Genomic DNA, 24,722 nt, shown 5'->3' with positions numbered 1-24,722 from the left:
GAAGGGAAAAAGAAAACTAGCTTCCACTGAGCTCCCAGGATCTGCCAGACATTTTTGTCAACAATTGGTTGGTCAACAAATATCTCTGTATTCCTCACAACCACATATAGAAGCTGTTTTCCCATTTTACAGATGAAGAATTTGGGACTCCTAGGGCTAATTTTCCCAAGGTCACAAAATATAAAAGTGGCAGCACCTCAGTTGGATTCTGACTAAAGCCTGTGCTCCTTCCATTCGAACACTCAGCAACACGACGACATGCGCATCTTCTACTCCAGCTAGGACTGTATTCCTTCCCATACATGAGAGCCAACACATGCCTACGCCTGCCTCTTTTCATACTCATCACACACAATGAACCAGCTGCACGTCTGTCTGTCACCTGAGACTGTCCAGGAGGCAGGGCCTCTCTGAGACCGAGATGCTGGTGTGGGGCCTGCCTGCGTGCTCAGCACTGAGCTGTACGAACGCTTTATGCACAATACCTAATAAATCTTCATAGGCATGTAGATATTCAATATATTCAACTACCTGACAAGGAAGAAAGTAGGATATTTTGAAATGAAAGAAAGGTTCATTAATTTTCCTACCTTTTAATCTCGACAATCGTATGATTTTTTTAAACTTCCAAATACGATTAAAATGCGTGTATTTTTATTTCTATGCCTTTTCATTAAAATGAGCATCTTTGTTTTAATTTGGAGGCACCTCAAAGATTCTGGCTTTGAGGAGGGAAAACGAGCTCGCTTTCCCACAAGACGAAGCGCTGAGTATGGGATCGTAAACAGCCGTAAAGGCAAAGGGAAAAGGAAACAACCACTGGCTACGAACTGGAGAAATGTGCCTACTGTCGTCCTCCAGGTTAACCTCTCATGACAACAGGGCCTTGTAAAATTTGAGCACGTTCAGCGCCGGGTGTCGGGCACTCCTGACAGCTCGGCTCCGGAGGAACGGCGCGGCCAGCCCTCACCTCACTGACGAACACGGAGTACCGAGCCAGGACCTGCAGCGTGAGCCTCCACAGACGAGGCACCAGAACCGGCAAGAACATCTCGTCTGACCAGCACCTCTGCAGGCTGCCCCACGTCCTGTGCGAAGCCAAGAGGCAAAACGAACTGCCAGCTGCAAGAGGAAACAGACACGGAAAGAATCGCAGGCAACTCAGGGCTCAATTCGAGTATTTTCAACGTGTAATTCAGGAGTGAAGAAAGTGGCCATAATCCAGCCACGCTACCACAGCTTCCGTGGCAATGCGTTTTCTCATTTTACACAATTCCCCCTCCCAGGTGTTTGATAATTATTCAATACAGACAGCATTCAGAAATCATCAGTTAATAGGTATTTTATACCACATCAACAAACGTAAGCAGGGAGTGGCGGTCACTTGCGAGGGTTTCAACTTTGGTTTTGAATTTGTCCTGTTTCATTTGTCTGCTCTTCTGTTCCTCTACCTGAACACACTACTCATATACAGGAAGTCAATTACATATGACCATGTTTGGCAAAGACAGGTGAAGACCAACTCCGAGGCTAAAACCGCACAGTCCACGCCAACTTAGCCACCCAGAAACGAGCAGAAGTCTCCCGGGGCAGCCTAGAGATCTGTGTGGCTACAGAAACAGCCGTACAGTATGTGAGTGGCCACCGGGAATGACTACATGACACGAGATTAATGAGGCTGTTGAGGAAAGCAAGCATGTCTGGAACCCACCAACCACTGTCACCTGCTCACTATCCCAGGATGGAGGCCAAGGGCTCTGGAGGCCTGGGGCAGGAAGCCCAGCTGTGAATCATCCCCCAGGAGGGAAGGGCCATCCTGATGTTTTACCTCTGCCTGGGATGAAAGCAGATGGAAGCCAGTTTGCTATACAAAGAGCTGATCACCAGGGGCTAATCCCCCTGCCATGTTCTATTCAGAAACAAAAATAAGGTCTGTTTCCTATATTCTTAAAGCATTTTGTTGTTGTTGTTTTGTTTTTTGTTTTAATTTTATTTTAGGGACGCCTGGGTGGCTCAGTCGGTTAAGAATCTGCCTTCAGCTCAGGTCATGATCCTGGGGTCCTGGGATTGAGTCCTAAGTTGGGCTCCTTGCTCAGCAGGGAGCCTTCTTCTCCCTCTCCCCCTGCCTCTCCCCCTGCTTGTGCTCACTCTGTCCCTCTCTCTGACAAATAAATAAAATATTAAAAAAAAATTTTTTTAATTTTAATTCCAGTGTAGTTAACATACAGTGTTGTATTGGTTTCAGGCGTACAATAGTGATTCAACAACTCTGTACATTACTCAGTGCTCATCATGTAAGTGTCCTCTTAATCCTCATCACCTATTTCCCTCTTCCCCCCTCCCCTCTGTGACCATCAGTTTGGTGTCTACGGTTAAGAGTCTGTTTCTTGGTTTGTCTCTTTTGTTCCCTTTGCTCGCTTGTTTTGTTTCTTAAATTCCACATGAATGAAATCATATGGTATCTGTCTTTCTCTGACTGACTTAATTCACTTAGCATAATACTCTCTAGGTCCATCCAGGTCCTTGCAAATGGCAAGATTTCCTTCTTTTTTACTGCTGCAGCAACATCCCATTATTTTTACCACATCTACAAAGAATGAAGCTCTATAAAAATCTGATTTCTTTTAGCCTCTTTAAAAAAAAAAAAAAAGAGGTTGAGTGAGGTCTTTAAGGTCTAACCTACTATATGACAGGACAAGGTGCAAGTACCCTCAGAATGGGACGGTCTAGGTGACTGGCTGAGCTTCAGTCACTCACTCAGTGACATCCTGCCATTGATCACTTTCAGGAAGTTACCTGGAGCGTCCTCCAGTACATCTGTAAGTGCTGCTTCTAAGGATCCTGCAATTTCTCTGAATCTGAGATAAAAACAAGAGCACAGGTTAGGGTTTATGCAGCTGCTAGATGCCCTTCCCTACCTGTTCTCCCTCCTTCCCGAGGACCAGGGACTTCCTCCACCGCTTGTCCCTCAGTCTGACGCTCTTAGCGATGCCCAACCAGCCCTAGAATGCCTATTCTCCCGAACGTTTTTTTTTTAACTGAACAAGGAATACATTTCTCTTGATTCAGGCGCTATTATGGAGGGTTTCTCTGTTATTTGCAGCTGACTGCAATCACGACTAACCCCATGTTTTTCAAACTAAACAAACTGCCCATTAAGCTGCCATCAAGAAGCCACGCCCGGCAAGTCCCACCTGCCTGGCCTCGTGCCGTCCCCTTGCGGCCACGAGACTATGGGTATCTCCACTCCGTCTCCATTCGCGCTATCACAGCAGAGTAAATGTCCCCAAACTAAGGAACAGGGAGGCTGTGTTCTGTATCTTTGTTTGCAAGCCTGAGAAAAGCCACTGAGGGTAGCCGCTGGCCGCTCGTGCTCTGCGGCGCCCACCCTGCTTCCGGTCAGTTCTCCTGTGTCTCAGCTGGCCCGCTGGCCATCGCGACCTCCTGTCCCCGACTCCTGTTTTAATAACTGATGCGGGTACATGTTTAGGACTTTGTGACAGGAAAGTGTGTATTTTTTTTTTTTTTAAAGATTTTATTTACTTATTTGACAGAGAGAGACACAGAGAGAGAGGGAACATAAGCAGGGGGAGTGGGAGAGGGAGAAGCAGGCTTCCCTCGGAGCAGGGAGCCAGATGCGGGGCTCGATCCCAGGACCCTGGGATCATGACCTGAGCCGAAGGCAGACACTTAACGACTGAGCCACCCAGGTGCCCCGAAAGTGTGTATTTTTTAAACTAGCTGCTCAGGGAGCATTCTGGTTCCTGGCAGTGTTAACTCCCCCTGTCGTACCTTTCCCAGTATGCTCCTGTCACCTGCCAGTTCCCTATGGCAATTGACTCTGACACACGCTCAGGATTAATTCACCTAATTGAGCAGTTTGGTTTATTTATAGTACGTGTGTGCTTTTTAAAAGCAGTTCAGAGATGGAGCTGAAGGAAAAACTGCCTGAAGGGTGAAAAGAACAGCACGTCAGACGGAGCTGCCGATGACGGGCACGGAGGGGGAAACATGTGACAGGCAGAAAGGTGGGGCAAGAGAAGGGAGCCCAGGAGGCGAGCCCAAGAATGGCAGCTAAAGGGGGCGGTGTGACCCTGCGCCCAGTGAAGGCGGAAGGGGTGCTCTGCAGTGGGGAGAGCACACCGGCCCCAGGTCTCAGCCTCAGGTCCCTCAAATCACTTTTTCCAAAATCTATACAAAATACAGAGTAAGCTCTGATGGGGAAAAGGCCTGAGAGCTAACCCGGCACTGTGTACAGCTGGGAAAACCCAGAAGCCAGCTCCACGGTCCTGAGTAAGGCAATGGTTACGTAACGTGTGGCACATTCATTCTAGAACGTGGTATGGAAAGAGGTTGGCTTGAAGCTACACAGCAGTAATAGCAAATATAATTTAGTAGTAAGGAAAGACAGAGGACACAAAATGATGTGTACATTTATGCTAACAACGAGAACGCACCAGAGAAGGTGTGAGAAGGTACCAGAACCAAACACAGCAGGACCCCTGGCATCTCGCCGCCTTCACACAGCCCTTTGCCTGTGCGACCAAGTGGGAAGACCCGTGAAAGTACAACTGCCCAGGTCACTTGACAGAGCTGTGCCTCCCCAGCCAGGAGCCCAGCACCAGCCCCTCGCGCAGCTTTGCTGGGCAGCTAACTTCCAGGATTGAAGGGACAGGTTACAGTTCTTTTTGCAAAACAGCAAAAACTGAGAGGTGACTTTGGTGGAACTTGAGAAGCCGTGCTGTAGTTTGCACGTGGACATGTGATGCCATTCTGCTCTTACCAGAATATTTGTAACAAGGGCAAACCCCAAATAAAACGTTTCTAAATTCTTAAATTTGGGCTCGGGGAGGGTCTCTAGACACATTCCTCCATGCATGCTACAGGTCTGCAAGCATCCAAAAAGCACTTATGTAAAACCGATGCGGCAATGAGACACCCCCTCTGCTCGGCAGGATCAGAAACGTCGCAGGCCGCATCTCTACACATCTCTACTTTGTGTCCACGCACACTTGAGGGTAAAGGGAAAGTGTGTCAATGCCATAGAGACTCCACATCATTAAGGAGGAGATATACTATGTTCAGCCTGTACCAAATACAGTATATACCGTGAACGTTCTGGGAGTATGTAATGTTCTAGAAAGATTTCAGTTAAAAAGGATCTACAACTTCACCTCTGGCATTTAAGGGGCTAACACCAGTTTCTAGGTAGCCACTGGCTTATGACAATTTGACACGATTTGGGTCATATTTTCATTTATTTTCTTCCTATGAGAAACTAAGTCCTAAAGCTACTTTGCAATACACCTTTAAGAACGAGTGAAAGGCAGCCCCAGCAGGGTATCAGGAACAGTATGGGGGTACAAGTGTGCTCCCAGAAGGTGCTGGCTGGGAGTGCTACCTTTTTTCCTAAGATGATGGGGATGCAGGCCTATGGTCAGACCAGGAGCATAAACCTGTTCCCAAGAGTGGTGCAATATGAATATTTCTCCCTATAAACATGTCAAAGCATACCACCCCACTGGCTTTTAGCTTCCTTTAAGTGACCCTGAAGGGAATCAGATAACAATACAACTCTGACCCTAGTCATGTTTGTGGAACTTTCTGTCATCCCTCAGAGTAAACAATTCGATACCTGGCAAAAAATCAACAGAACAGTCCTACAAAGTATTACTTGAATTTATTTTTAAAATGGAAAAACAAACATATCGAATACAAGCTCCACACTTTGTAACTCAAACGTCATTTTTAAAAATTTCACAAATTTTAAGTAAGACAGTTTACAAAGAAAAGTTAACCAATCCCTTTGAATGCTTAATGTTAAAATCTGGTGAAGGTACAAAATCTTTTAGGGAACTGGCTGACTTTCAACATAGTTTCAGCTCAGTTGCCAGCCCCGTGAGAACCAACTGAAGGCAGGCTGTGCTGTTGCTGGGGGGCCCAGCCTGGATCGGCCCCGAGCTTGGCTGAAACAGCCCCTGGATCTCCAGGAGGGCGGATCCAGGAGGTGGGGTGACAGTGCCAGATCGACACATGTGGGGTCACGGGATCTGGGGGAACGACTAGAAAGAGAGTTTGGAGGCAGTAGCCAGGATGATGTGATGTGATGTCCTGGGCGTCTAAAGCAATCTAACTTAAAACACGGACTACAGAAGAAATGGTAAAACGTGGACATCTCTTCTCTACTGCAGTCTTATACTGTGACATAATGCTTCACTATTTTAAATTCTGCCCCTGAATCAAAAGGGCTTCTTGCCCTGGCTTGATCTTGATTATCCTGTAACAACTACTTCCAGTGTGGTCCATGAATACCTTAGATGAACAAATCCTTTATTTCCTACTCAGAGACAAGCTACGCAGTGATGTGACCTTGGCAAATTAAGCATAAAACACAGTGTAGATGAGAAAGGGCATCTCCCTAACGTTCTGATAACTGTGATTTCATTATCAGAAGATGATTATATACATTCTCAATCACGGCAAGCAATTATAATCAAGGTACCGAATCCTTAATATATTTCCCTGTGATTTTCCCTCAGAACTTCAGGGAAAAGGACTGCATCATAATGAAAGCACTCAGCGATTTAAACAAAAAGCCTACGACTCTTTACAGACCATTCTATCTAAAACACTCTAGTTAATGTCATTCTGTGAAGGAACTTACCATGACCTCATTCAAGAAACTCTGCTAAAATGCCTGATCTCATCTATTTTTCTAGCAGAACATACGTTGCTAAGAGTTTATCCCAAATTTCCCCAAATAGTTTATAGAAGCCTTATTTACGTAAGTGCTATCATCATGACATCTGTTAGAAGCGTCACCATTTTCCAGAACAGAGAGAACAAATATCAAAGATTATAAAGAAAAGCCAAAATAATAACTAGGATTCTCATAAACTGATTGATGGAACCAGATATAAAGCATACTTAAGGCTGCGCTTCTCCCTACTCTCTCTGGGGGAAGGAACTGTCCAGAGAAGCCAACAACAGATGTGGGCCGGGTCCGCTGTTTGACAGAGGCAGGTGGTGAGAAGGGGAAAAGGGAAGGAGTGTGCTGCTCCAGAGACCCTCCTGTCTGCCTCTGTGTGATGGATGAGGACATACTAGTCGTGTGCGTGGAGCTGGGGGGGATGGAGCTGGGCCTGATGTCCACCTCAGTCCGAGGCTGGTGTTCTCAGCCCTCTAATTATGAAATTATTTTTCTGTCGTGCAAGCCAGAACTTTGGCAATCAAGACACTTCTTGCACGTTTCCATTTTAGATTCTGCTTCCCAAGGAGTGGTACAATGATCTCAAAGAAAGGGCTGTTAAGTGGAGCAACACCCTGAATTGGTATTCAAATTCCACTTCAGAAGACTGGAGGTGGGGGGAGGAAATAAATCACTGACCTTATTTGAAAATAAACAGGTAAATTCCACTTATTATTGAAGCTGTGATAGGCAGGATGTGCTCTTAATCTTCTCACACTGGCCTGTGATCCACATTGCTGTTCAAATGCTCTCACAAAATCCATACTTATGGTGTATTTCTAAAGAAAGAACAAACAGGTGGAATTTTCACTGTAAGCAAACTAACCAGGGAAGGGAACATACAGGGAAAGCTGTAATCAAGATAAAGAAGGTGAACACTTGGACTCCATTTCCAGAGCTGATAGGGACCTGAAGAGATCGTCCTTCCCAGGTCCTGACTTGAAGATCAGGTCATGCCCAAAGTGGTTCGGTGACCTGCCCAAGGTCTTAAGTGACAAGCCCACCTGGAAACCCAGTGCTCTGTAAACGACAGCTCTCTCATAGTCTAGGGAATCCCTAACCTAGTCCCTTGGAACTGGAAGAGACTGTAGATTAAAGTGGTATCATTTTCACTGCTGCTCCAGAAGAAGGAGAAGTAGAACATTTTTAAAAGGAAAGAATCAAATCACGTCATTTCTACAGACGGAACTGCACGAAAGCTGATGGGGGGGGCTCACACCACCATGAAGAGCAGAGGCTGAAACTTACTCAGCATTCACCACCTGTGTGCTGTGCTTAAAACTGTACTATTTAATTTCACCCACAAAACTACCCTACCAGGTAACTACTGCTAGTATTTTAAGGATGACGTTTCCTCTCCCGTTTAGGCTCAGAGAGAACTTACCCAAAGACAAAGCTAATAGAGGACACAGAAACGTGGTCAGTGAGTAGAGCAAAACCGCAGATACTGTGAAATGCGCATTCCCTTGTGGGTACTCTAGGCCCTGAGGGCCCAGGCTCTAAGGAGAACCTGTGTGGACCTTCCATATACTTCTTAATTAAGAGGGGCTCAATTCTGGCTCACCAAACCATTCACCTAAATATGCTGAAGTCTGTGTGTAGGCCAGAATTGTAGTGCACTCAATACTACACGTTTTTAATTTCTTTCAACTGGTCTGAGCAACACTTACGGAATCCCCTGAGTGTGGTCTAGGCGTGTGGAGTTGAGACAAAAGTATTATTCATCCTTTTGGGATAAAACGTATTCTACCTCTGCACATGATGGGATGCTAAATCCTTTAGCATACACTGATCACCTTCAGTTCTAAAATTCTAGGACTGTTCCATGTAAAATCTTGATCACAAATCCTGACACAAAAAACTTGTCACATTAATGGTTTTTTGTGTGTCCACGCTTTATTTTGCATTTTTTAGCAAAAGGCTGGACTCTGGATTTCTAGTCACAGACTTAAAGAATCAAATACAAAAATGTTTCTCTCTTCACAAGAAGCATGTCACAGCAATGCTAAAAGCTGAAAGCATTTTTTGAAAGAAACTGACAGATGCTATGCTTGCTCGAAATAAACCCACCAACATTAAGTACTGGTTTAGAATTCTAAAATCAAAGTGCTATGAGAAAATGTCATTTCTGAGCTGAAACATCTCCTGAGCCTAATGTGATCAGTACAATTCTCTCGAGTACAGCAAAACGTAAAGGGTCTTAAATGGTTCATGCCTAAGACCGCTATTTCAGTCTGCTTACAGTACCTATTTTTAAAAGCCCTATTTTTTAAAATCATAAAGATCACTGTCACACAATTTACTGAAAGTGACACCAAGTGATCATATTGTTCAACATACTGTTAACATCACACAATGAGTCAAGAGAAGAAGTGGTATTTCTGGAATAATAAAGCTCCAAATTTGTTGTCTTACCTGTTTTTGAAGTCGACCAGGCCCCAGGTTCACACTTACTGTCTGCCTCTCTACACTTTAAAAATTAATAAGGATTTTGCAATCCAATCAATACCTTTTGTTTTCCTTAAACATTATACAGTACAGATCTGCAAACCTAACTTTTCATGGAAAACAACTGCAAGGAGACTGGTTTTTAATGATCTTTAGGATCTTTTTTTTTAAAGTGAGAGAATAACATATGTATCTAGTCACAACGGTGTTTAGACTGGATTTTACTACACATTCTCAAATTAAAGTATTTATTTCCAAAAGTATCAGAGACTATTACTTGGAGGAAGTAATTTTTAAGTAAATGCTCACTCACGAACTCAAATTTTTATTTTTTAAAAAACCACAGAACCAAGACTATGCAGAAAACATGATTAGTCTCAAGCCTCTGGTTAATATCTTCAAGAATCAAGATGATGGAGGAAAAGGTACCTCGTGAAATGCATCAGGATTCCCAGGATTAAAAAGAGAAGGCAACTTTTCTTCTAATCCTCGTACTATCTCTGGCCAGACAGAGTTCACCAAAAAATCATATCCAGGAACAGTATTGCCTTTTTCACTGTAGGACAAGAGCAAAATCTCAGTCAGATACACTGTGCTCTTCGATTTACAAAGGGCGAAATTCTATTGTGGTGTTTTTACTAAAAGTTCCTCGGCCTAAAACTTACTTCGACCTTTACAAAAAACTCTCTTTGTCAATTAGCTGGTTTATAGCCCCACACTTCTATTTTACTCCTTGATCCCAGTCTCACCTTGAAGCCAGTATGTCCTCTGTATCCTAACTCTTCTATTTATCATACAGGAGAACAAGCTGGTGTCAAATTGCTTTGGCACGATTCCTCCCCTAATTAGGCCACCATATTTACACTCTATCTTGGAAAAGAAGTAGTCTAATAACACAAGAAAAGCAATCTTTGTGTTCAATCTTAATACTGCTAAGCCCTAAAGCGCTGTAAATTATGCTAATTTACCAATTACTAACAGCTTTGTGAAGATGAAGCTATCTCCAAGATCACCTTCAGTTCTAAAATTCTAGGACTGTTCCATATAAAATCTTGATCACAAATCCTGACACAAAAAACTTGTCACATTAATGTTTTTTTGTGTGTCCATGCTTTATTTTGCATTTTTTAGCAAAAGGCTGGACTCTGGATTTCAGTCACAGAATTCGATGAGAAGCAACGCTGAGATGAAGCATCCACTTGGGAGCCAGAGTGCCTGGGTTCAAATCGTGGGCCCTTTAACCTCTATGTTTTGTTGTCTTCATCTTTAGATGGACATGATAGGATACGTATCATAGGATCATCATATGGGTTAATATCTATAAAGCATTTAGGCTGGGGCCTAGCATACAGTAAGTGCTATGTTAGTAATGCTTACATACATAAGTAAATAAGGCAGATTCCTTAAGTTTCTACTGAACTTAAAGACACATAAATATCTTCGAAGCAAATACCACCTCGATGACTACCCACTCTGAATGTTGTATATTGCTTAATATGCTCTATTTTAAGATAATTTTCTTTAACAATGGTCAGCAGTTCAGTATATGTTCTTATTTTAGAAAAACTGGGAGTTTTGTAGCTAAGTTGTGATAGCAAATTGGGATTTACTATGCTAGTATTAAAAATAAACAGAAAAATGCTTTCATAATTTTCCTGCTTAGCAAAAATTATCAGGAAAGACAAATTATCAAGGAAGCTATACTTCACTTCCAGAAAGGGATATCAAATAATCTTACTATAGTTCAGTATTGATAAGAAATCACCGGTGGGTTGGAGGAGGGCTGGGGAGGGCAAAGAAGATGCCTACTTCCCACATACCCAATGCCACACTTCACGGTAGTATATATACTTTCCCTCATACTAAGAACTAGCTCTATTAAGGTATCTAGAGAAGGAAAAAATAACATTAAGGATTTTAAAACTACAGATGCACAGAGTATAAGCAATATTAAATGACAAGATCTCCTCATCCCCCAAGTTAAATATCTACTTAAAGCCCCAAAGAGAAAATTTACATCCTCAAGATTAACAGTTGAAACAGATGGCAAATGAGAAAAGTGAATCCTTATTTTTCGGAAGATAAATTCTGCATGCTGCTGGTGCCATATTATAAAGGGCACATACAGATGCGACACGGGGAAAAAGAAAAGAATGGACAAGGGAAGCACCGAGCCGAGCGTGTGGAAACCTGAAGGCAGGAGCTAAAGCAAGGGGTGATCGGGGGCGGCATAATCAGGGTGCTTAAGGCAAATGACGATCTACCAAGGTACAATTTAGATTTCTCAATGGGGCGCCTGGGTGGCTCCAACAGTTAAGCATCTGACTTTGGTTCAAGTCATGATATCGGGGTCCTGGGATCGAGCCCTGCATTGGGCTCCCTGCTCAGCAGGGAGTCTGCTTCTCCCTCTCCCTCTACTCATGTTCTCGTTTTCTCTCTCTCTCTCCCCTCCCTCTCACATAAATAAATAAAATCTTTAAATAAAAAAAAAATAGATTCCCCAAATTTCTGAGGCTTCTACGTGAATTCTGCCTCACTGAAAACTGTGGAAGAACTTGCAAAGCTTTGAAACTTGACATTTCAGGACCAAGACTAGCCCTGTCAAATCTAATGACTGGTTGTTTCCTAACTGCGGCTTCTTTAATTTTACATCATGACTTTTTTTTTTTAAGATTTTATTTGAGAGCAAGAGAGCACAAGCCAGGGGTCGGGGCAGAGGACAGAGGGAGCAGCAGACTCCCCGCTGAGCATGGAGCATGACACAGGGCTTGATCCCAGGACCCTGAGATCCCGACCTGAGCAGAAGGCAGATGCTCCACCAACAACCACCCAGGTGTCCCTACATCATGACTTCTAAATTCTTATGTGAAATCCAAATCCACAAAATCTTCATGATTACTAAATGCAAGTGGCAAAACCAGGCTTTCTCTAAAATCATGTAGTAGAAATAGGGTACTTCAATGGTCAGGTGGCATATTTATTACCTCAGATTTTTCTTTTCAAAGAACAAAAATTCAAGACCAAATATATTGCTTGCTTACTTCATAAAGATTAGGGACCTCAGTAGCCTTTCTAATGCTGAAAATAGATTAATTCTTCCATTTTGCAGACACTGGGTAGTTGCTATCTTGAAGATGCTGCGCCAGGTGTGGGCAGTGCAGAAGGGGAGCACGAGCTAAGCCTATGGACATCAGTCCTCAACAGAGGTAAAAGCCAATGTGCCCTGGAATCCAGAGGACGTGCTTAATGCTGAACATCAGGATAAAAGATGGTCTCTTGAAAGAAATGGTATCTCAGGCACGCCTGGGTGGCTCAGTAGGTTAAGCATCTGCCTTCGGCTCAGGTCATGATCCCTGGGTCCTGGGACTGAGCCCCATATTGGGCTCCCTGCTCAGTGAGGACCCTGCTTTTCCCTCTGCCCCTCCCTCTGCCTATGTTTTCGCTGTAATAAATAAATAAATAATCTAAAAAAAAAAAAGGAGTGGTATCTGAGCTGGAGCTTCATGTGGAGTGACAGGTCAACAGAAAGACAAAGAGAATGGGAAGGGCAGGAGACAATGAGGGAAAACACAGAAGCACACAATACAGATGTTCCTCGACTTACGACAGTTAGCTCCTAATAAATCCATTGTTTTTTTGTTGTTTTTTTTTTAAAGATTTTATTTTATTTATTTATTTGAGAGAGGGAGAGCACAAGAGGGGGTAGGGTCAGAGGGAGAAGCAGACTCCACACTGAGCAGAGAGCCCGATGCGGGACTCAATCCCGGGACTCCGGGACCATGACCCAAGCCAAACACAGTTGCCTAACCAACTGAGCCACCCAGGCGCACCCAATAAACCCACTGTTAATTTGTAAATCTCATAAGCTGAAAATGCATTTAATACACCTAACCTACCGAACATCAGAGCTCAGCCCAGCCTACCTTAAATGTGCTCAGAACACTTACAGTATTGTACAGTTGGGCAAAATCATCTAACACAAAACCTATTTCACAATAAAGTATCTGATATCTCATCTAATTTACTAAACACTGCACTGAAAGCAAGAAACAGGATGGTTTAAGTGTGTTGGTTGTTGATCCTCATGACTGCGTGGCTGCCTGGGAGCTGCGCTCGCTGCCCCTGCCCAGCATCACGAGAGAGGATCCTACTGCAGATCACTAGCCCGGGAAAAGATCCACAGTCAAAATTTGAAGTACGGTTTTTACTGAATGCATATCACTTTTACACCATTGTAAAAAGTAAAAAAACCGTAAGTGGAACCAATGTGAAGCCAGGGATCTTCTGTACAAGGTGTGTTAGGGAAGATCAAGTGCTACTGTCTGGCCGGGAACCATAGTGGTATGGGGGAAAGTTTCACAGTAGAAAGTTTTACAGTGGAGAACCACCGAGGACCAGAGCATCAAGGGCCTCACAGGTTGCTCAAGGAAGACTGGATGTTCCTCTATGAGCGATGAGAAGCCACAAAAGATTTAGGAAAGCAGCAGAGTTCTGGGCAGATGGGACAGCCAAGGGTTGCAATGAAGAAGGACAGGTGGAGCCGGGGAGACCAGGTGGGGAGAGCCTGCTATCCTGGACAAAAGATGACGACAAAAGTCTGGACTGGTGATGGTTGAAGGTAATGGGGTATTCAGGAAACAGAACTGGAAAGCCATGGAAATGAAATAAGAGAGGGAGGGAAAACCGAACATGACTTTAATCACAATCAGTATAAAACTTGTTGAATTAAACTAAATTGGTATTTCTAGACAGATGATGACATCAGAATAATGGAAGGAAACGAATCTTGATTTCGAACCTGATGAAGGAGAAAGTGTAGAGAAGGGAAAAGTAGAGGCTCTGGAGTCCGAGAAATGTAACCTTCAAGATTCATCCCACTGTTAGTTTCCTTCCCTGTAAACCCAGGCTAGCGATACCCGCCTCACGGCACTGGTAACAAACAGGAAAGTGCCCACGTTCCCAGTTCAGACAAGATAGCCAATGATCAGCAGCCCACTAGGAGCTCACGGGCGGTTACTAAACGGAGCTGAGGTGCAAGCACAGTAGTTTCCATCACCTTGAGATGGTTCCTCCTGTGACTTCTCGAAGAAGGCGGCAGTGGTGAGGAACAAACCCCAGGAGCTTATCATACATGATCTGAAGGCCGTTCGGATGAGACTCGACAATCTGCTCTACGATCACCTATTGGAAGGAAGAGCATTTTTTTTAAAGCACCTAAAAGAGAAGTATGAACTGTACACTACAGAAAAAAGAATAAAGAAAACCTTACAAATACGCGTCCTCATTCCTCCTCCCCACCTGACATGCTTTCTATACAGGGGGTAACAGCTGCACTAAAATCTAGGTCCTGGGAGCAGGGGACACAGTTCTGACCCTGGGGGACACAAAGGCTGGGTGACAGAGACTGGCCTGAAGCTGAAATATCACACACAATCTGCTTCCCTTCTGAGCTTGAAAGCAAAACATTGTGTCCCCAGACAACAGCTGTGTATCGTCTTCACCTTGGCCTTGTCATCTACCATCTCCAGATTAGGGAAAGGGTTGAGACAGAGAGTGATGGAAGAAAACACATTTTATTTTGCTTTAGTGTTTTATTTTTTGTGGTAAGGTTGAGTTTCAGGAGGTGAATGACAAGCATACAAACTTAAAATACAAACGTGGCCATGGTTCATTTAACATGCCACTGAAACTTAAACTACTTCCCTAATTTAGCACATTCGATTCAGTTCAATGAAAAAGGCATAAGTTAGTAACTAAAATATTTTCACTTAGTGATAAAGAATAACATAATCTTTTTCACCCCCCTAGAGATGGCTATGAAATATAATAGGATACACACAAAGAATTGACAGATCATTTATTTTTAGTAATCCTAATGAAGCTGAGAGGATTACTGAAATTAATCCTTCAATTTCACTTTCATCAATGGGATTCACTGTCCCGTTTTAAAACTAGAAGCCTTTCATCCTGAAGTCATGGTGGGTAGCTTTGTACTCACTGGACGGAAAGAACACTCCCACTGGCAAGTGACTGGAAGAAAGTCCTCAAACACTGAGGACTGGCTTCATGACTTCTATCAGCTTGAACCAGATGAAACTGACACTCTCTAAGTCGGAAATTGTGGAGTGCTGGCCACTCCATACGGAGCAACCTATACTCTGGCTGCTCAGGGGCAGGATATCCTTACTCCCTGTATTTACCTATATCCTCATAGGTCAAGGACAATGGGTAACCAAGTTCTGTCCTTAAGGTACTACCCTGCTAACTTGCCCATAAAAGCCCTTTATCTTTGAATATTCCCTCCCTCCCACCCTCCTGGCCTGGCAAACTCCTCCACAGTTTTCAAGACTTAGGCCAAATCTATTCTGTGAAGACATCTCCCCTCACAGACTTTCCATGCTCACAGGGATGTCTTCCAGGTCCTCTAGCAGGCACGTGTGCCACAGTGGGGTCATCTGCCTAACTGTTCTATTCGACCCCAGCAGTGCAAACATGCTTTTCAGCAATTTCATTGACATATAATTTACAGAACTTAAAACTGACCTGAAAATGTTCTGATCCATACCTTCTTCCTAGGCAAGACCCCCACCCCTACGAAATTAAGACGATCCCCGAGCTCTGGCATCACTAGAAGATACCAGAGTGCACGCCTGATTCCTGCCATGCTGACGATAACCAACAGGGACCAACCCTTTCTTCCAACCGGAAGTGCAGTACCCAGGAGAATCTTCACAGACAGATCCCTGATCTATCTCTCTCACACCCAGGGAAGATCAGAAGTCAGAACAGACGATCTGTGAGTGTCTGCTGCACGAAGAACATGAGGTGCACACACCTCATCCATGTATGGTTTCACCAGTACTTGACCAACTAATGCCTCTGCGTCCCGCGTCTTGTCAATCGTGGCGTAGGTCCGTAAGCAGTGCCGTATTATATCAACATTGGAAGTCTGAAGACCTTCTAACAGCAGGCCTTCCAGGCTCTGCTGTAACATGGCCGTAATGCCAGCTATACGCTGCAAGAACAAAGAGACAAGTCAAGAAAGCTCCAGGGAGAACGGTTTCTAAAAATTCAAATATATATATATATGATATATATATATATATGTAAAGCAAACCTCTTATTCTACCAGAATATATGTAAGATTAAAATAGTAACATTTCCTGGAGAGTAGCAACGAATCTCTTCTCCCCACGATTTCTTTGTAAGTAAATCTTTGCTTCATCAAAGGAAAGTTTAGACAGAATTACCGAAGGACAAAAAGTTATTTTCCTCTTAAGCCACAGAGTAAATCGGACAAGGGTGCATTTAAACCCAGTCAAGGGCTTTGGATAAATGAACTCTGACTACATCATATAATGTGTCAAGTTCCATGGAATTCACAGTTAATTTTACTCGTATAGTTTGGAGAATAAGCTTGTGTCTTTACACAAAATCTACATAGTGTGACACGTTGGAAGCAGGGTCCCAAGCAACAGAAACTGAAAGAAAAAATTCAAAGCTAGCTTCAAAATCTTGTAGAGCAGCAATTATCAGGGGCGATGCTGGGTTAAACCAAAATCATCCAGGAAATTCACAAACAGCAAACTGAAAATCTAAATCAACACTTACCGGTCTTACTTTGTCCAGAAGAGGCATGCCTTTGCTCTGAACAGCATGAAACTGTAGCTGGTTAAATTCTGTGGCAATTCTCTCCAAAATCTGTCCAGTCCAAAGTGGGCTAGTAGAGACAATTGTAGAAATGTAGTTCCCGAAGTTGTTTAATTTCTGAGAGACCACATCACCCAGTTAGCAACGGTGAGACTTTAGCGCCCCCTGTGCTGTGACTTTCTTCACTGTTTTTCCAGGGCCCCCCTTACGGAGCTAACGCACCTGCACCCACGGGCCATCAATTTTCAGGACAAGCTATATGTGCAGCAGGTTCCAGGTGCGGGGGGGGGGGGGGGTCGTTCCGTAGAAGCACGGACGCTGCCCGGCCCCAGCCACAGGAGCTGTTCTAGGTCAGTGTGGGTCCAACTGTGTGTTTCCACCACGTTCCTCAGGCTCTCCAATTCGTGACCTTCTTCATCTCTAACCCCCTTCTCTCTCTCTGGCCCTATCCTATCATTCATACATGAATCCTCTTCTTCTCCGCCTGCCTCATTCTCCCTCCCTCTAAAACACCTCTAATTCTTCTAAAGTACCAACCACTGTTTTCTCCTCAATCAAATAAAACTGGCCCTCTAGCAGCAATAAATGAAATACCTCAGAATAGCTGACTTTAAGTTTACATTTACCGAACAGCAGAAAGAGCAAGCTCTATGCTCTGGGTGCTAGTGAGAAAACACTCATTGTGAATCTGCCACCAAGTGTAATGAATGCACTTCCCTCCCGCCCCACAAACACATTATTATAAAGTGTCAACACTGCTCAAAAGGAAGCTAAAGAGGGCACATACTGCATGGAGCACTGGGTGTTATACACAAACAATGAATCATGGAACACTATATCAAAAACTAATGATGTACTGTATGGGGATTAACATAACATAATAAAAAAAAAAAAAAAGGAAGCTGAGTAGTGAAAGAAAAAAAAAACTATAAAGCCTCCGAAGCACCTCTGGGCTTTTCTGAGGCACCCTACATCTGATGATGAGCAGTGAGGTAGTGAGGGGAAGACCTGCATCATAAGGAAACACAGAATGTATGGAGCCCAGCGGCGGTGCACCCAGTCCCAAAGCATCCGAACTAGTGTGTAGGGAAAGCAAGCGCCTGGCACGACCGAGCCCGAAGCCTAATCCCTAACTCTACTGACTAACCTCGTGTGCATTTCGTATTGATCCTTACCTCAATGTTTCTTGGCCTGGCAAGCATGATGTATTTACTACGCACTGAGGCCGCTCCGGCTTTTCCTTACTCTAGGGCTCAGAGCTGCTCTTCTCAAGAAAAAAAATCCTCAAAGGTAATTCTGAGCAAGAGCCAGCAGAACGTCTATCAAAGACAGCACTGCAAGGGGACACGGTTATGGGAACAGAGATCACTGAGGTGTTTCTACCAGAGGAGCCCAGCAGGAATGGCAAACATGGGAAGAACACTGGAAGGCAGGCTTCCCAGGGGCCGAACGAGGACATGGCTGGAGGGGTCGTGAGCACTGCCAAGGGCCGTAGCAAAGTGGGGCAGCTGGAAACACACAGGCCCTCCCGGACTGCTCAGAACAGACGCTCACCGAGTCTCTGCCAAGTGTGCGGGACCGGGGGCAGAAGCACTAGTGCAACGGGCTGAAGACACAAACACGGCAGGGACTGACCACTTAGTTACAAGCCTTGATATGAAAGGAGGCAGAGACCTCGGACCCGAGAATCGCTTCCTTTGGGATGTCTCCGTTCTTAATCTACAACATCAGAGGTGTGCAGCCTATGGTCTCTAAAGTCCCTTCCAAATCGAAAACCTTAATTCCTAAAATTAAGAAATGCAACATGCCTTTAAAGGATGACCAAGCCTTTGAACTATGGGCCCATTCAATTTGGATTTGGTTGGTTGGTTTTGCAGCAGTTTATCCAATATTACTCATGGAAAAATATTACAGCTATCAATGTGATTTTAAAAAAAACTCCTGTTAGACCGAAATTTGACCCGTATGAGGGCCTGTGTATGCCAGGTACGGCTGAGCGTATCTCAGTGGTCGAGACAAGCCTGCAGGTGGAGTGACTGTTAGTTTTACATTATAGAGGACACAGGGCACCGGGCGACCTTGACTCGCGTGGCCCAGCTGCTACATGCAGTACAAGCCTGTGTTCTCCCCACTGCACCACACTGCATCCCACTGGCCTTAACACGATCTAATAACTCATTTTCTGAGTCACTCATCTACCTGGCTGATCGGAAATTCACACCAGGAGGGGAATAAGACAGTCACAGTATAACAAAGAGAGCCATTATCTTTGTCTTATTTTATACGCTTTTTCTTTCCTGTTTATAAATTTCAACTAAATGTGTCCTATACTGTTTCATAATGATATAATGTTGATAATGTTGTAATACTCTGGGTATGTCTACAAAAGAAAATCTAAGAAAGATGAATGGGACACCTTGAAGATGAAGAGGATTTTGCTAGTCCTCAGGGAAGGTGATTCCAAATATAAAAATTTTCCACTGGAAGCACACTGCCTCTGACCCCCTGAAAGGTGACGGGTTGGGAACTGTGGCCTATAACCAAAGGGTTTATAGGGACATATTATAAACTTTACCATTTTATGCGCTCCACTCTCCTGGAGCTACATTCAAAAACACTAAGGCACAGACCTGGATTTTCTTCTTGTTCAGAAATGAATTCTAACTAAAAAAAAAAAACCCCAAATTAGACTGGATGTCAAGTATTAATTTATGTGCTACTTAGTAAAAAAAAATGCCTTACCTGCTTGCTTCTAGTGCAGAGGTTTCTTTAGAACTTTGAGAATTTAAGATTTTTTCAATTTTTTCAACTGATCGAATAACTTGTATAAGCCTCAACACACACATCTATAAAAATAAAAATTAAGCAAACAAAAAAAGTTACCATCTTTAACCTTAATTATCTTTATTTCCCATGCTAAATGCAGGAAAATATAAAACCAAAAGTCAACTCTGAATATATAGAGCATCCTACATTTTGGATATTTCTACAAAACACGGAATTCTCAAGAATGCAAATCTTAATTCTGGCTTTCTAGAACAGCCTATTTCAATATTCTATTGCAAGTTCATAGAAAAAAAAAAAAACCCTAGACTTTTGCTTTCTCATATTCTGTACTCTTATTTCTTCTTTTTCCCATCCTGAATCTCTCTATGAGCACTCCATTTCTTTTCTATTTTTTTTTATTTGAGAGAGAGAGTGGGTGTGCACGTGCGGGGCGAGGGGCAGACAGAGAGAGAGAATCTCAAGCAGACATCCTGCTGGGCACAGAGCCCAGTGTGGGGCTCGATCTCACGACCCTGAGATCATGACCTGAGCCGAAATCAAGAGTTGGACATTTAACCAACTGAGCCACCCAGGCACCCCTCCATTTATTTTCATATAGCCCTTTATTCATGTTTTAATTTTAGCTTCTGATCATATTTACCCTCTCAGTTGACTTGTGCATATACCTATATGCAAGCGTCAATTCATTAAAGACCTTTTACGCTACAAATATTACCAAAGAGGTTGAGGGACATTATGAAAACTCTCATCCTTAAAAGTACAAAAACAGACGAAGTCATCCATTCAACAAATAGTTACTGAACACCCCCCAGGAGCTGGACATTCTTCCTGACAGTGGGGACATAAGTGAATAAAACAAGAAAAATGCCCTGCTCTCATGAAGCTTATCATTTTGTCTGGAAAAGCACTACATGAGTTCTTTGGACAAAAGCTGAGAGGAGTCTAAAGGAGAATTAAACAGAAGGTCTCTCAAATAGGCTTCTCCCCCTTGAGATTTTAACAAATATGCTAATAAATACACATAGAAAACACTGTACAGAGCAGCAGGCTAGAGTTAGAAGTCTGGGATCCCAATGCCCACTGTGCCCTTACATCATTATGATCATGAATAAAATCGGGGACATGTTAAATAGGCGACGGGCACTAAGGAGCACGCTCCTGGGGGTGAGCACCATGGATGTACGGAGCTGTGCCTGTCTTGCACACCTAAAACTAACACAGCACAAACTAACACACCTGAAACTAACACAACTAAGGAATTAAAAAAAATAAAAGTTAACACCAGAACATAAAGAAAACAAAATCAGAAAATAAAATTAAAACCCAGGACCACTAAACAATAAAGGCAATGCATGCAGAGGTATATGTAAAGGAGGGAAACAAAAGAAGAAACAAACATGGCAGAATGAGAGAGCAACATACTGCTTTTTCTAAAACAACAAACCTGCAGAATACTGAGTTTACTTTAGAAAGCCCACTTCTATCCTACTCTCTAAAACAGGCATATTTTCTTTACAGGGGCGCTGAAAATTTATATGGTGGTTAAATTGTCAAATGCTTCACCGACAACAGTTATTACTGTTTCTTGTTCTGGAAAAAGTGAGTGATCTTGAGACCACGTGGGTAACTCTAAAATTCTTATTATTTCAAGAAGATAATGTGACATTATAATGCGTACAACGCACATGCACAAGAGCTTTGAAAAAAAGTTGAATAGTGTTGACAAGTATGAGGAGACGAGAGGCATGCAGCGTAAGAAATCTACTGGAGGATACCTTTTTCTTCCTTATGTCCTCTTGTTTACACATTCGTTCATCTACTGCCCGAATTCCTTCACTGACAGACGACCTGAGACTCTTTAAAAGAATAAAGCAAATGAATTGTAGAAATTGTTTTGTCACATTATCAAGTTTATAAATCTCATTCAGTTCCACAGAACTTAATACCTGCACACCAGTACCATGCACATATTGACAAAAATACGAAATACCAGACAATCGCTATTGAGGGTACTCATGATTTGGGGGCAAAATGACACAAAGTCAGGGTCGCACGGGCAGAAGAAGAATAATACATATAGAGTGAAAGTCATAGAGGGGTCAGGGCGGAGAATGGATAATCTGAAGCAAGGTACAGGAGAGTCTCGAAATGGGATGGGGCTCGAAGTGGACTCTGAAAGCCTGTTTGCTGCCGAGGTCAGGAGGGGAAGTTGAGAAGATGGAAGTGCACACGCAACTCAGGGTCAGGGTCGGACAGGCACACAGCCATGTGCACTGCAGGCTTCCTTCTGGAGAGAAGTACAAATAGGAAGGGAGGATCAACTTAGGAGGACTTCACTCAGATGAGGTCTTTAGATTCTGCACATTTTGGAGAACTAAAGAATGTTGAAGCACTGATGCATCATGACGAAATGTTGTTTTGGAAATAATAGGAATCAAAAAATAAGAACAGAAGGCCAGAAAAAGGAAGAAAGCGCATAGGTGGAGAAACATGTCCAGAAGCTAATGAATGAAGGCAAGTACAAATAATTAGGACTTAGGGCCAAAACAAAGGTTAATGGAAACAACTAGAATAAAGTGGACATATCACAAAAATTCTACAGGAAGGTGAATTAATTCATTCCATCAACATTATGAAATACCTCCTGGACGTCAGTATTGTGGGAGCCCATGGGGATACAATGAAGAAGAGAGAAACAGTCGTATCCCTCAGTGGTCTTAGAATCTCAGAGTAGCTTCATGAGTTGGGACCAGAAAGGCAGGTCAGGCCTGTGGCTATAAAGACAGGCCGTGGAAAAGGGAAGGGATACGGTGCTGGCAGGGGGCGAGGCTGGAGGGGAGCCTGTGCGAGCCGCGCAGCAGTCAGCAGAGCAAATCTGCCTCTAGGAAGGGGGTTTCGAGAGGCCAAAGGAAGGCTGGGCTCAGGAAACAGCACCGCCACAAGGCTGCGGGAGGAAGAGGCACACCAAGAAGGAGGCGGGAGAGCCACACAGCGGCTGGTGTGGAATCCAACAGCGGACCACAAAAATCACCCTTCTGTCCCAAGGACAAGTACCTTATTGTAAAATTCAAACAAGACATAAACAATGGCAAGTACTGGCTGGCTCAAGGCACAGCTCAAGATTTACCTCTTTCACAAATTCTTTCCTGCCCACCCCTCCCATGGGCTTCTCAGCACCGACATTTCTGTTACTCTGCATTTTCTCGGCTCTAACCACGCACGGTGTCTTCCCTTAAATTATCTTCCACTTATATTCTCTCCTTAGGTTGCAGGCACTGTCTTAGGGGCTAGATGCACAAGGCCACTCAAGCTAGAGGAGACACACAAGGAAGGATGGTGTCGTGCACCAAGTTTACGACAGTGCATCAGAACGGATGGCGGCTGAAAGTCAGGGCACCAGACACGGATGGGGGGAGGTGGGGAGGACAGGGTAGCACAGTTTTCTGTTGGAAGTGATGCCAAAACTCCCCCTCCACTGTTCAGCCAGGCGGAGTTCCTATTCCCAATGGCTTAGAGGTGGGGAGTCTCATTCCCACAGCAGAGATTTTCTGAGCAAAACATTAAAATGTAATATTTATTAGGTATTACATTATATTTATATTATCCTTCAGCTACATTAGGCATTACATAGCTTTCGTATACCAGTCTAGGAACCTAACCGCATGTAAATTACCCGGGGGGAGGGGCGGGGAGGGGGAGGGAGTGGGAGGGGAATACTTACAAGATTAAAAATTGTTAAAATACAAGTCATTCATAAGTTGGAAACCACTTACATATGAGCAAAGTGGCATAATAAGCTGAATTTGGAAATACGCTTCCTCTCCCCTGACATTTTAAGGCTGTCTACTCTGAGAATCTCTCTTCTTCAAATCGAACATATTTTTCAGGTTGTAATAGCATATGCAAAAATAGAAAATCATTTACAACTTTTCTGAAGGTGAATACTATAATTATGAACCATTAAAAAACAACCACCACCACCACCAACCTAACAGATGAAAGGAATTCTTGGAGAAAAGCCAACAAGGCCAACATGTTTCACAGTAGATTGTTTTATATCATTTGGGGACTTACCAGAACTTCTTCCCGTAACTGTCCCAAAGGCACAGAAAGCTGATTGAGGGCTTTGTCCATGCCGACCTAAAGGCAAAATCAGGTTGGCACAAACACATCACAATCAGGAGCAATAGTGACGTATCTGTTTAATGATCAAAGCAGTACCAGGCTTAAGTTATTTTTTTGGTACAACCATATTTTGCTAAGTAACTAGCTAAACAACAGAAATGTTATTTTGCCATTAATGTTGCTCACAGAATATGAAAAAAATCGGTTGATATACATGAAACTATAAAAATAAGGGAAGTCATGATAAATGAAAGCCTCCTTAGGAACAATTTGCCTTTAGATGACATTTTAAATGAATGTGAAAAATTTTCACGGAAGGTGAACAGCTCTCTGTCTGTAATTTATGGTACTCAGGCAGCTGATGCGAAAGTCTGATGGGCTATGTCTCTCCTAAACATTATTATAACCCTTGAGAAAAATTCAAATTAAATAGAACAGAAATAAAATTTTCTAGGTTTCTAATCCTACTGGAACTTTTATCTTAGTGGTATATTTCCCCAAAGCAACTATACCTCATTAATTTTAATGCTTCTTGAAATTCCCATGGAGCTGCTACTTTCTGTGCTTCTCTGGACAGATTTAAAACAAAATGAAACATCAACAAGGAGACTTTTCTGCCAGGTAGTAAAACTCAACATTTCTAAACAGTTTTTATAAACAACTGATATGCTCATTACAAATCATTCTTACGTTTTTATAAAACCAAACCTTCTAAATACCAATATCGGCCAATTTTCCCTCAACCTAGCTCTGGCTAATACATATACCTGGGAGTAAATTAAACATTTCTTTAAGAGTAGTTGATATTTGCTCCTGCAAATTAGTCTAAACCAAGGAAGACTTCAGGGTAATCACTTAGCAACTAACAAAACAACCACTCACTTATTATTATCCTTTACTTCTCACTATTGACTTAAGAATTCAAAACATAATTAAGCTAAAGCAGCCTTAAATGAATAAAAAC

At 43.2% G+C, this 24,722-nt stretch overlaps 1 protein-coding gene across 3 annotated transcripts in view; it reads right to left on the bottom strand.

Annotated features, from left to right (window-relative positions):
- The window catches only part of COG2 (component of oligomeric golgi complex 2), a 50,576-nt gene that overhangs the window by 8,032 nt on the left and 17,822 nt on the right, over window positions 1-24,722 (bottom strand). For 2 of the 3 annotated variants that reach the window (XM_081824256.1, XM_081824257.1), the window contains exons 3-12: window positions 23,708-23,773; window positions 21,409-21,489; window positions 19,589-19,692; window positions 16,808-16,916; window positions 16,032-16,211; window positions 14,253-14,377; window positions 9,626-9,752; window positions 7,388-7,527; window positions 2,797-2,858; window positions 971-1,122 (exon numbers count right to left, since the gene is read on the bottom strand). In XM_081824256.1, coding sequence (XP_081680382.1) covers window positions 971-1,122; window positions 2,797-2,858; window positions 7,388-7,527; window positions 9,626-9,752; window positions 14,253-14,377; window positions 16,032-16,211; window positions 16,808-16,916; window positions 19,589-19,692; window positions 21,409-21,489; window positions 23,708-23,773 — 1,146 coding nt within the window. Of the gene's footprint in view, window positions 1-970; window positions 1,123-2,796; window positions 2,859-7,387; window positions 7,528-9,625; window positions 9,753-14,252; window positions 14,378-16,031; window positions 16,212-16,807; window positions 16,964-18,021; window positions 19,511-19,588; window positions 19,693-21,408; window positions 21,490-23,707; window positions 23,774-24,722 lie in introns of those variants that run through there. The other variant, XM_081824258.1, reaches the window with a different exon arrangement.

This window comes from Leptonychotes weddellii, chromosome 6 (genome assembly GCF_054177405.1).
Source record: "Leptonychotes weddellii isolate Sample4059 chromosome 6, ASM5417740v2, whole genome shotgun sequence".
Lineage (NCBI taxonomy): Eukaryota > Metazoa > Chordata > Mammalia > Carnivora > Phocidae > Leptonychotes > Leptonychotes weddellii.
Note: the sequence above shows the minus strand (reverse complement) of the source record. Positions and strands in the feature narration are given on the sequence as shown.